General features: G+C 47.8%; 1 protein-coding gene across 1 annotated transcript in view; it reads left to right on the forward strand.

Moving 5' to 3' along the window:
* LOC121002204 (kinesin-like protein KIF18B) overlaps nucleotides 1–13479 on the forward strand; it is a 92548-nt gene that overhangs the window by 37683 nt on the left and 41386 nt on the right. The window contains exons 5-6 of the mRNA XM_040433561.1: nucleotides 2668–2778; nucleotides 3908–4105. Coding sequence (XP_040289495.1) covers nucleotides 2668–2778; nucleotides 3908–4105 — 309 coding nt within the window. The remainder of the gene's footprint in view (nucleotides 1–2667; nucleotides 2779–3907; nucleotides 4106–13479) is intronic.

A 13479-nucleotide genomic window follows, 5' to 3' on the forward strand; every position in this document is an offset into this window, starting at 1 on the left:
AGTATGGTGGTGGGGGCATCATGGTTTGGGGCTGCTTTGCTGCGCCAGGGCCTGAACGGATTGCTATCATCGAAGGAAAAATGAATTCCCAAGTTTATCAAGACATTTTGCAGGAGAGCTTAAGAAGATCTGTCCACCAGCTGAAGCTCAACAGAAGACGGGTGTTGCAACAGGACAACGACCCAAAGCATAAAAGTAAATCAACAGAATGGCTTAAACAGAAGAAAATACGCCTTCTTGAGTGGCCCAGTCAGAGTCCTGACCTCAACCCGATTTAAGATGCTGTGGCATGACCTCAAGAAAGCGATTCACACCAGACATCCCAAGAATATTGCTGAACTGAAACAGTTCTGTAAAGAGGAATGGTCAAGAATTACTCCTGACCGTTGTGCACATCTGATCTGTAACTACAGGAAAAGCTTGGTTGAAGTTATTGCTGCCAAAGGAGGTTCAACCAGTTATTAAATCTAAGGGTTCACATACTTTTTCTACCTGCACTGTGAATGTTTACATGGTGTGTTCAATAAAAACATGGTAACATTTAATTCTTTGTGTGTTTAATTCTTTGAGTTTAAGCAGACTGTGATTGTCTATTGTTGTGACTTAGATGAAGATCAGATCACATTTTATGACCAATTTGTGCAGTTTTTCTTGCAACTGTGTGTATGTATGTGTGTATATATGTATATGTATATGTATATATATATATATATATATATATATATATATATATATATATATATATATATATATATATATATATATGTATATGTATGTATATATGGTTGGGTCAGCACAACCTGCCTGTAGGTGCAGATCACTATGGCGAAATACATATATAAACGGAAAATGCAAATGTGATCGCACACTACATCCAGCACTCTGCCCTCCATGCTGGATGAGACATTGGTTTATATTTTGGCCAAAGCATAGTAAGCCACTCACCGCGTCAAGGTCGTCTCATGAGTGGTCCCTAACTCTTGTTCCTACCTGTTCATGGGCCATGACAGCCACATAAAATCCAGGGAATGCAGGTCAGCATGCAAGCCAAGTACACTTTGCTTGTAACCCCGTCCGGTGCCATTACAGCTTTCATCGGATCCAGGGATGCAAGTACCAACATGCATGCTGAACCCACCATATACTTCTCCTGGAGCCAGATGGCTAATGGTAGGTTCTATACAAGCAGACTCAGTTTTATACTGACTTTAAAACCAGCCTCAAGGACAGATTTAACTGGTCAGGTGTGCAATGGCTCCAGGAGAAGTATATGGTGGGTTCAGCATGCATGTTGGTACTTGCATCCCTGGATCCGATGAAAGCTGTAATGGCACCGGACGGGGTTACAAGCAAAGTGTACTTGGCTTGCATGCTGACCTGCATTCCCTGGATTTTATGTGGCTGTCATGGCCCATGAACAGGTAGGAACAAGAGTTAGGGACCACTCATGAGACGACCTTGACGCGGTGAGTGGCTTACTATGCTTTGGCCAAAATATAAACCAATGTCTCATCCAGCATGGAGGGCAGAGTGCTGGATGTAGTGTGCGATCACATTTGCATTTTCCGTATATATATATATATATATATATATATATATATATATATATATATATAATTTTTATTTATTATTTTTATTTATTATTTTGTCTAAGAGGTACCCTTTCCCATTATGGAGAGCCCCTATGGATTTCTGGGAAAGATATTCAAATTAGCTTTCCTAAACCAATTTGATGCCAGCAGATGTTGGCCATGATAACTTGCATATATTTTTGCCAGAAATGAAGAAGGGTTTTGTCTAGCCTACAACAATTATCACATATATCAACTGGTCTCCATAATAGAAATAGTACCCACCCAGAGGTTCCACCTAAGCCCTCGGAACTAGAAAAGCTGTTCTCCTCTGCATTACTCACACATATTCTGAAAAGTCACCTGCATCAACAGGTATGCTTCACATGAATAAAGGAGGGGACCACCCCCTTTTCTAAATGCAGACCTTCAGTGACCAGTTATCGTCGGGGGAAGCATAGTAGGTGCTGTTACACGGTGCCTATTCCACTACATGGTCATGTCGGGTCCTCATGGTTTAGGCACTCCTTTTTATTACTGAAGGCTCATTGTGATACACCTGATTAGGAATCGGACTCCCCTGTCCTTGCACTATGGTTTCTTTCATGGGAAACTATTTTGGTCTCTGGGCATTTCCGTAACAAACAAGTGAGGTTCTGAGTTTTATATGTAAACCATCTGCAAAAGCTTTGCTTGCCGGACATTACTATGCAGCATTACATCAATGAGTTACACTTCCTTGGTGTGCCTGACGGAATTTGTTCTGGGCAGATAGACATCTATACAAGATTCTTGGAAACGGTGTAGTTATGAAATCGCGTGTTTTGCCCCTGGTCATTATGTTCTTCGTTATCCTGAACACTTGCTTTAATGTCCCACAGAGCTCTAAGCTCTGTTCCAAGTCCAGATCTCTCACATTCTTATATTATATAATTACTGTTGCTTTGATCTCTACTATATGTAAGTATGGTTGGGGGTGACATTATATGCCGCCTCCTGGATTCTGCAAGATAAATGGGCTGTTACGTAAAGCGTATTTCCAAGAATCAATTGTCAAGAAGCTATTCTAATAGTTTGTCTTTTTTCCTATCCTAAGCCCAAATCTGCAAAGCAGCTACTGCAAATGTTGGCTAATGGTAACCTGAACCGGACGCAGCATCCAACAGACGCTAATGCAACGTCATCTCGATCACATGCGGTTTTCCAGGTAAGTTTTGGTTGCCTTTTTGATTTTGCTCCACCTTTTTTATACCACGTTTTTGTTGAGGGCTCATTCAGACGACCGTATGTATGTGTCCGCATCCGTTCCGCAATTTTGGGGAGCGGGTGCAGACCCATTCATTTCAATGGAGCCGCAAAAGATGCAAACAGCACACTGTGTGCTATCTGCATCCATACTTCTGTTCCGCAGCCCCGCAAAAAAGATAGAGCATGTGCTATTTTTGTTCGCAATTGCGGACAATAATAGGTGTTTTTTCATCAAAGTGCTGGCCATGTGCGGTCCGCAAATTGCGGAACGCGCACGGGCCTATATCCGTGTTTTGCGGATCTGCAAAAATTTTCGGACTGAAAAACACTTAGTCGTGTGAATGCACCCTGACATTGTTGTCATGGATTTCTTTTTCCAGGGTCCATGATGCATGCGATCCCATTGACTTCTCAAACTTGCTCCAATGCTACTCCACAGTATTGGCCAGGATCTAAGGTTGGCCATACACATTTGATAGCTGTTTGCTAAATGAGCATTTGGCTGACAGCAGCTCACCCAGTTCCTCCCACCCAGATGCATCCTGGGCTCAGCCAAGCATGTATGTGTTCTCAGTGGGGAGATGGGGAGTAAGAATTGTTAGAACACATGACTAGACATGTTTAAATTCAACAGCCCAGTCCTTCTTTTGTCCCATGTCTGCTGTCAGGGGAGAGTTGTGACAACTCCATCCACATTAGATGGTTGTCAGCTTTGGTTTAATGTTGAGGGACAATTATTAAGACTGACGTTCCCATACCCCAGTCTTGATCCCCCTGTGCCAGAGTGAGAGGCATCTCTGGCACTCCGTGGCCAGAAACTGACGTCTACGCCAGTTAGGGGCTGGCGTAGACTTCAGCTATAAATCTGGCAGGCAATGCAAAACCCACCCGCTCCACAAAACCCCAACCCCGTCTCGCCACTTTTCTCCAAAAGTTACAAATACATACACTTTAGTAAATGCCCCTCTATATACCTGCCCATTTAACGCTTTAGTGTCATACACCTCTTTTGAATGCTTTTAAAGGGCCTCACCCAACAGTAAGGAAACCGTGTAATCCCGGCGCCTCTTGTCTTTTATCTCGTCTAGATTTATGTCAAGCAGCAAGATCGTACGGCCAGTATCAGCCAGGACATTCGCGTGGCCAAAATGAGCCTCATCGATCTAGCCGGGTCAGAGAGAGCATCGTCCACAAACGCCAAAGGCGAGCGCCTCAGAGAGGGCGCCAACATCAACCGTTCCTTGTTGGCGCTTATAAATGTCATCAACGCACTGGCTGATGCCAAGGTACCCGCTAGCCTTTGAACTGACATGCCTTTGGTGCTCAGCGCTGATTCTTTTCATATGAGCGCGGTGCCCGATTTAGTATCTTGTTGTGTTTTGAGCCTCATGAGAGCCTGCAGTGTCTGTTGTGTATTAATTTAATCTGCAAGTTCCTGGGCACAAAGCAAACACAAAGTAATCTTTTCCTTGCGTAGGCCATTCGAACACTTGGCACCGAGTCGCGGTGTTTATGTTTGGATGTTCCGCGTCTGAAGGGGACGACAACATCTGTAACACATGCTTCTTGTTTGTCATCAGGAGTATAGAACTCCCAAGAATTCTGTTTGGAGATCTCCCATGCAGACCATCATTCTCTAAATATTGCTATTACTTTTCACGTCCTCCCATGTAAATTTAGATTTACCAGTCTGGTTTTGGCTGCCATTTTTACGTAGGTGATGCTAGGCTATGCAATGAATTACTAATATCTACAGGGACCACACTACTAGCTAGAGGAGTTGTACTAAGATCCACAGGACAGGTCCCACGCTCTTCATATGAATGGAGCAGCTGTCGGGCTTGTGTGCTTCTGCTCCTTTCAACTCTATTGGGCTGACGGAGATAGCCGAGCGCTGCGCTCAGTTTCTATTTAGGAAGTCCCATAGAGTTTAACCCTTTTAGTGACCAAGCACATTTTTTTTAAAAATGCATTCCAAGAGCTAGAACTTTTTTGTTTTTTCATAAATGTACTTGTAGGAGGTCTTATTTTTTGCAGGACAAGTTCTAGTTTTTGATACACCATTTTAAGTACATGTAATGATTGATTAAAGCCAGCTGTTTAGCTAAAACCCCCTTTGTTTACGTCAGTAAAAACACGTATGGGTGGTCACTAAGGGGTTAAATAGAGCCGCAATGTGCATACTTGACTGCTGCTCCATGCATAAGAGGGAACACAGGACTCGTGATCAGCAGTCGCACCCCCACCTGTCAGACGCTTATCCTCTATCCTGTGGATAGATGGTTGGGTTTCCCAAGAATTAAACCTTTCATTGTTGCCCTGCACTCCCACCGTCCGCTGTGCATGGAACTTCAACACAGCCCTGTTCACAGTGGGTGGCTGGAAGAGGAGAAAAGCTGAAGGCTCCTTACCCCCTTCACCCTCTGGTTCAGCAAGGTCTGGGGGTTGAACAATAAGGGATCAGAATGCTATGTTGTATTTTAGTATGCTGTAGTACGCTATGGTGGAAATACACCTTTAACCCCTTTAGGACACAGCCTTATTTCACCTTTAAGGACCAGGCCCTTTTTTGCAAATCTGACCAGTGTCACTTTATGTGTGAATAACTTTAAAACGCTTTTACTTATCCAGGCCATTCTGAGATTGTTTTTTTTCGTCACATATTGTACTTCCTGACACTGGTAAAATAGAGTAAAAAAAAATTCATTTTTATTTATAAAAAAAATACCAAATTTAACAAACTTGGCAAATTTAAATTTCTCAACTTTTATAATAGATAGTAATATCTCCAAAAATAGTTATTACTTTACATTCCCCATATGTCTACTTCATGTTTGGATCATTTTGGGAATTACATTTTATTTTTTGGGGACGTTACAAGGCTTAGAAGTTTAGAAGCAAATCTTGACATTTTTCCGAAAATTTCTAAAACCCACTTTTTCATGACCAGTTCAGGTCTGAAGTCACTTTGTGAGGCTTACATAATAGAAACCACCCAAAAATGACCCCATTTTACAAACTACACCCCTCAAGGTATTCAAAACTGATTTTACTAACTTTGTTAACCCTTCAGGTGTTCCACAAGAATTAATGGAAAATAGAGAATTTCAAAATTTCACTTTTTTTTGGCAGATTTTCCATTTGAATCCATTTTTTCCAGTTACAAAGCAAGGGTTAACAGCCAAACAAAACTCAATATTTACTGATTTACTGATTCAGTAGTTTACAGAAACACCCCATATGTGGTCCTAAACTGCTGTACGTGCACGCGGCAGAGCGCAGAAGGAAAGGAATGCCATACGGTTTTTGGAAGGCAGATTTTGCTGGACTGGTTTTTTGACACAATGTCCCATTTGAAGCCCCCCTGATGCACCCCTAGAGTAGAAACTCCAAAAAAGTGACCCCATTTTGGAAACTATGTGATGGGGTGGCAGTTTTGTTGGTACTATTTTAGGGTACATATGGTTTTTGGTTGCTCTATATTACACTTTTTGTGAGGCATGGCACCGTTTTTTTTATTTTTTTTTTTTATTTACAACATTCATCTGACAGGTTAGATCATGTGGTATTTTTATAGAGCAGGTTGTCACAGACCTGACAATACCGAATAGGACTACTTTTTTCGGTTATTTGTTTCAGTTTTACATAACAAAGCATTTTGAAAAAAAAAAATTATTCTTTAGTGTCTCCTTTTTCAGGGTGAGATGACAGTTTGATTAACACTATTTTGGGGTGCGTATGACTTTTTGATCGCTTGGTATTACACTTTTTGTGATGTAAGGTGACAAAAAATGGCTTTTTTTTTTACACCATTTTTATTTTTTTACAGTTTTCGCCTAAGGGGTTAGTTCATGTGATATTTTTATAGAGCAGGTTATTATGGACGCGGCGGCGATACCTAATATGTCTAGTCTTTTATTTTATTTATGCAAGTATGTAAAAATCATGTATTAGTGTCTCCATAGTCTGAGAGCCATAGTTTTTTCAGTTTCTGTGCGATTATCTTGGGTAGGGTATGATTTTTGCGCGATGAGATGACAGTTTTATTTGCACTATTTTGGGGTGCGTATGACTTTTTGATCGCTTGCTATTACACCTTTTTGTGATTGTAGGTGGCAAAAATTAAAATTTTACACTTTTTTTTTTTTCTTTCTTCTTTTTTACGGTGTTCACCTGAGGGGTTAGGTCATGTGATATTTTTATAGAGCAGAATCTTACGGACGCGGCGATACCTAATATGTGCACTTTTTTTTATTTACTTAAGTTTTACACAATGCCAGCATTTTTTTAACAAAAAAAATTGTTTCTCGCTCATATCATTGGGGGACACAGGACCGTGGGTATAGCTTGCTGCTGCCACTAGGAGGCGACACTAGGCTAAAAGCTGTTAGCTCCTCCCCTGCAGGCTATACCCCCTCCAGCCTGGAGAGAGCATATCCGTTTTTAGCTTAGTGTCGTAGGAGGCAGACCTCCCTGCTTTGCAGGGTGGCGTTTTTCTTTTTTCTTTTATTATTTCTATCTTTAATTCACAGACTACTGGAAGGGGGCACAGGGTCGCCTGCGTCCCTATATCCCCGGGAGGCTGGCCGGTGTATCTAAGTCACCGCCTTGCCTCCCCCCAGAAGACAAAGTGGACCAGGGCAGCCTCGCTCCCCTGCTTCCCCCCAGCAAGAGGGCCACCCTCTCTTCAGCCCTTCTCTGCCCGGACCCCTGTCGCATGGTGCCAGCGGTCATAGGGTGGCCCTGCTGGTGTTGCATCATAGGGTGAAGAACACAGATGAAGACAGGTAAGTAATCTGCTTCATCCCCCTAGCTGCAGGAGAACCCCCTCCATCTTCCACTCCCCGCCCGTCCGTCTGCCCGATCTCCGGCCTCACTGCTCTCGCCGCACGGCCGCTCTGCGGCATATCGGGTCTATTTATTAGAGGCGGCGGCATAGCACACATTACCTTTTAGCTGCAGCGGTTCCAGTACCGCTGCGGTCAGGGCCGGACATGGGGAACATAGGCATTCTGACCTCACTTCAGCATTAGGCTGGGTTCACACTTGAGCGTTTTACAGCGCGTTCAAACGCGCTGTAAAACGCTCAACACATGAAAACCAATGCTTCCCTATGGCCCTGGTTCTCACTTGAGCGTTTTACAGCGCGTTTGAACGCGCTGAAAAACGCCCTACGCTCAAACAAGTTCTTGAGCTGCTTTGGGGCGTTTTGACGCGCGTTTGTGGCCATAGGACACTGCAGTCAATCACACAAACGTGCGTCAAACGCGCGTTTACTATTGCAAAAAACGCGCGACAAAAACGCGCATATCAAATACGCTCAGGTCTGAACCCAGCCTTAGGCTGCCGGGCCCGGGCTGGAAGGGGGCGTGGCTTGCCGGGCCCGGGCTGGAAGGGGGCGTGGCTTGCCGGGCCCGAGCTGGAAGGGGGCGTGGCTCGCCGGGTTGGAAGGGGGCGTGGCTTATTCTCCCGCCCTGATTCAGCTTCCTAATTCTTCCTCAGCGCTGCGTGGGTAGGACACAGGACCTGGGACCTCCATACTGGTAGGCAATCGATACCCCCATCTATGACCATGTCTGACCCCCCCACCAGGCACCCTGTAGGACCACTTACTATGCCTGTTCCTTATGTTCGGAGAAATTCCCTCGTGGTCAGTCACTATCACTGTGCTCTGCATGTCAGAAACCTGCACAGAGCCATCCCCCTAGGGCACAACAGCCCACAGAAGCCCTGGAGCTGCCTGTCCAGGGGGAACCAGACTGGGCAAGGTCCCTATCACGGGCAGTGGAAGACCTCTCAAAAATCTCCCATTCCACCCTTTCATTGCTGGGTCGTTTGGTAGAGAAATCACCACCGGCGCAACCCCCACAGTCGCATAGCGCACAAACCAGAGGCAGACTTCCTAGTAAGCGCCCCAGAGCAGGCACCCGTTCCTCCTCTGACGCCTCAGCATCCCCCCCTGCTCCTGGATCCCATTCACAGGCGTCCTCCCTTTTAGGCGACGCACTGTCAGAAGAAGAGCTTGGGGATTCGGATGCAGATATGGATCCGGAGCACTCTTCTCAGATTGCATCCATGGTGGATAGCCTAATATCGGCAATAAGGGACACCTTCCAGGTTCAGGAGGACCTTCCCTCCACTAGCCAACAAGGGGTGTCATTTCTGCGTACGAAGCAGAACCCCAAATCGTTCCCATTACACGACGATTTTTCTATCGTTGCCACGAAGGCTTGGGACCAGCCAGGTTTGCGTTTCATTATTCCGAAACGCCTAGACCTACTCTACCCTTTTCCACGCGAGTCCGTGGACAAATGGTCCTCCCCACCGAAGGTGGACCCACCGGTTGCTCGCTTGGCAAAATTCACTACCATCCCGGTGGCGGATGGCTCGTCCCTCCAGGATCCAGTGGACCGCCGCATAGAGTCACTCTCTAAGTCAATCTTTACGGCGAGCGGTTCGGCATTGCGGCCGATTTTCGCCTCTGCCTGGGTAGCCAAAGCAGTTTCGGAGTGGTCCCTCCGTTTGAACCAGGACATAGCGTCCGACCTCCCTCCCGCTGAACTTCAATCGTCAGCGCTCCAAATTTCTCAGGCAGGGAAATATCTCTGTGAAGCGGCTCTGGATGCTGGGACTATGATCGCCCGTTCCTCAGCTCTCGCCACTTCCATCCGCCGGGAGTTGTGGCTCAAGGCCTGGAAAGCCGATTCCTCATCTAAGCGCTCCCTGTTGAGGCTTCCGTTCTCGGGGTCTCGGCTATTTGGGTCCAAATTAGATGAGATTATTTCGGAGGCTACGGGTGGAAAAAGCACCCATCTGCCCCAACCCAGGGCAAAGCGGCCTTTTCAGTCCAGAACTTCATCTTCTCGCTTTGTCCTTTCGCCGCTTTTAAGGCACCCGTTCAGCACCCACCTCAGCGGCGGGGCCGCCCAATCAGGATCGGCGGAAAGGACCGTCCTTTAAGCCCCAGCAGGCCTGGCGTCCGCGGCCTCAGCAGCCTCGCACAGCCCCAGGTAAGCAGCCTTCAGCATGAAGGTTTGTCCCCACCCTCACAGGTGGGGGGGCGTCTTCTCCTGTTTCAGGAGATTTGGCACGCCCATATTCCGGACGCATGGGCGCTCGAGGTTGTCTCCTCGGGCTACAAAATAGAGTTCAGGTCTCTTCCCCCCCAACCGCTTCTTCCTCTCCCAGCCCTCCAGGGATCCCATCCGGGCCGCGGCTCTTTTGCACGCAGTCCAGTCACTTCTCTCACGGGGGGTGATTTCCCCTGTTCCCTTGGAGGAGCGGTTTACGGGTTTTTATTCCAACCTGTTTGTGGTCCCTAAAAAGGAGGGCGATGTGAGGCCAGTGCTGGACCTAAAACTGTTGAACCGTTATCTGCGGGTTCAAAGGTTCAGGATGGAGTCCCTCCGTTCCGTGGTTGCTTCACTGGTGAAAGGGGAGCACATGGTGTCCTTAGACATCCAGGATGCATATCTCCACATCCCCATCGCCACAGCCCACCAACGGTTCCTTCGATTTGCCATCCAGGCAGCTCATTACCAGTTCGTCGCTCTGCCGTTCGGTCTGGCGACGGCTCCGCGAGTATTTACAAAAGTTCTTGCCCCTCTTCTGGGGATTCTGCGGTCCAGAGGCATTACTCTTCTCCTGTATCTGGACGACATCTTAATCAAGGCACCTACAGCGGCTCAATGCGAAGAGAGTCTTCAGATTACGATGAGCACCCTCACTCGCTTCGGGTGGATAATCAACCTGAGGAAGTCATGCCTGTCTCCCACCACTCAGATCAGATTCTTGGGCATGACACTGGACTCCGAGGCTGCCGTGGTGCGTCTACCACTGGACAAGAGATCGGACATTCAGAGGACGGTGCGTCTGCTCATTCAGCGCCGCAGGGTGTCGATTCGCAGCTGCATGCGAGTACTGGGCCTGATGGTGGCCTCCTTCGAGGCGATTCCATTCGCCCAGTTCCACACCAGGGATTTTCAGAGGCTCATTTTGTCCTCCTGGGACAAGTCCCGGGATTCTCTGGACCTCAGGATCTCTCTGTCCCACCCAGTGCGCGTGGCTCTTGGCTGGTGGATGGTACTGGACCACCTGTCCTCGGGGAAGTCCTTCCTTCCAGTGTCATGGACGGTGGTCACGACCGACGCCAGCCTCAGCGGCTGGGGAGGGGTCTTCGGTACCCGGACAGCCCAAGGCGTTTGGTCTCAGTCGGAGTCCAAACTACCTATCAATATACTGGAGCTCCGGGCCATCTACCTCTCCCTCTGCCATTGGACCCCCTACTTGCAGGGCCGTCCGGTCAGGATACAGTCGGACAACGCTACAGCGGTTGCCTATATCAACCACCAAGGGGGGACTCGCAGCGGGACGGTGATGAACGAGGCCGCAAGGATTCTGCAGTGGGCGGAAGCCCCTGTTCCGGTGATCTCGGCTATATTCATCCCGGGTGTGGACAATTGGACAGCGGACTTCCTCAGCCGAACGACGGTGGACTCGGGGGAGTGGTCTCTCCATCCGGAGGTGTTCGAGGACCTTTGTCTCCGGTGGGGACGCCCAGAAGTGGATCTGATGGCGTCCAGGCTAAATCACAAACTCCCGTGCTTTCTGTCTCGCGCAAGAGATCCGATGGCGTACGACGTGGACGCCCTCGTGGCTCCGTGGGACAACTTTACTTTTCTGTACGTGTTCCCTCCGTTACCGCTCCTACCTCGGATCCTACGCAGAATCAGGATGGAGGGCATTCAGACGCTTCTGATCGCCCCAGACTGGCCTCGTCGAGCTTGGTACTCAGAGCTCATTCTTCTTCTGGGAGACGTGCCGTGGCCCCTTCCACTCAGGCCCGACCTGCTCTCACAGGGCCCAGTCTTCCACCAGGGTTTAAATACGCTACGTTTAACGGCGTGGCTATTGAAACCTTCCTGTTGAAGCAAAGAGGTTTCTCCGATGCGGTTGTTCGCACGATGATTAGGGCTAGGAAGCCCTCCTCCGCCAAGATCTATTATCGGACGTGGAAATCTTTCCTCAAATTCTGTGAGGACAGGGATCTTCCTCCCAGGCAGTTTTCCCTCCCTACGGTGCTGGCTTTCCTTCAGGCGGGTTTAGAGCTGGGACTAGCTCTGAGTTCGCTGAAAGGTCAGGTTTCTGCTCTTTCCATTTTTTTCCAGCGTACACTGGCGGTGTTGGGTCCGGTCAAGACTTTCATACAGGGAGTGGCTCACACCGCAGTCCCTTATCGGCCCTCGTTGCATTCCTGGGACCTGAATCTGGTGCTGGTAGCGCTCCAGTCCGAGCCATTTGAACCTCTGCGATCAGTCTCCCTTCGCATGCTTTCATGGAAGGTTGCGTTTCTGGTTGCAATTACCTCCATCCGGCGGGTGTCGGAACTGGCGGCTCTCTCGTCCAAAGAGCCCTTCTTGGTGTTTCATCAAGACAAGGTAGTACTCCGGACAGTGCCGTCCTTCCTGCCGAAGGTGGTGTCGGCGTTTCATGTTAATGAGGACATTGTTCTGCCCTCTTTTTGCCCTGAGCCTTCTCATCCTAGGGAGGTGGCTCTCCACCGTCTGGATGTGGTACGGGCCTTGCGGATCTACCTGGCAGTGGTGGCCCCTTTTAGACGTACGGACTCCCTGTTCGTAATCTCGGAAGGTCCTCGTAAAGGTTTGGCAGCCTCGAAGGTGACGATTGCTCGGTGGATTAGATCAGCCATTTGCAGAGGCCTACCGCTCTAAGGGCAAGGTTCCTCCTCCTGGTATCACGGCTCACTCTACCAGGGCGATCGGGGCTTCTTGGGCTCACCTTCACCACGCTTCGGCGTCTCAATTGTGTAAGGCAGCGACTTGGTCCTCTTTACACACCTTCACGAAATTTTACCGAGTGCATTCTTTCGCCTCGGCGGATGCTGCTCTTGGCCGCAGAGTTTTGCAGGCCGCAGTGTAGTGTCTTACCGGAGGGAGTTGTTTTTTTTTTTCTGGGCTAGTGGTTGTTTCCCGCCCCGGGGACTGCTTTAGGACATCCCACGGTCCTGTGTCCCCCCCCAATGATATGAGCGAGAAAACGAGATTTTTGTGAACTCACCTGTAAAATCTCTTTCTCGCTTTATTCATTGGGGGACACAGCACCCACCCATTTTTTCTTTTATTATGAGGCCAGTGGGTCCGAGTTGCCGGTTGGGGCTGGTGTCCGGTTTGGTTTTTTTGTTGGGCAGTGGTCCTTACTGGTTGTGTTTTGTTTCGGTACTGTTTCTCCTACTGCTGAAGCACAAACTGATATGCTCTCTCCAGGCTGGAGGGGCTATAGCCTGCAGGGGAGGAGCTAACAGCTTTCAGCCTAGTGTCGCCTCCTAGTGGCAGCAGCAAGCTATACCCACGGTCCTGTGTCCCCCAATGAATAAAGCGAGAAAGAGATTTTACAGGTGAGTTGACAAAAATCTCGTTTTTAGTTTCTCCATATTCTGAGCCATAGTTTTTTTTATTTTTTGGGTGATTGGCTTAGGTAGGGGCTCATTTTTGATCACTTGGTGTTGCACTTTTTATGATGTAAGGTGACAAAAATGGCTCTTTTTTTTTACTTTTTTACTTTTTTTTTTTTATGGTATTTATCGGACAGGGTGGATCATGTGATTTATTTATAGAGCTTTTTTTTAATAATTATTTTTATT

Source organism: Bufo bufo, chromosome 1 (assembly GCF_905171765.1).
Source record: "Bufo bufo chromosome 1, aBufBuf1.1, whole genome shotgun sequence".
Taxonomy (NCBI): Eukaryota; Metazoa; Chordata; class Amphibia; order Anura; family Bufonidae; genus Bufo; species Bufo bufo.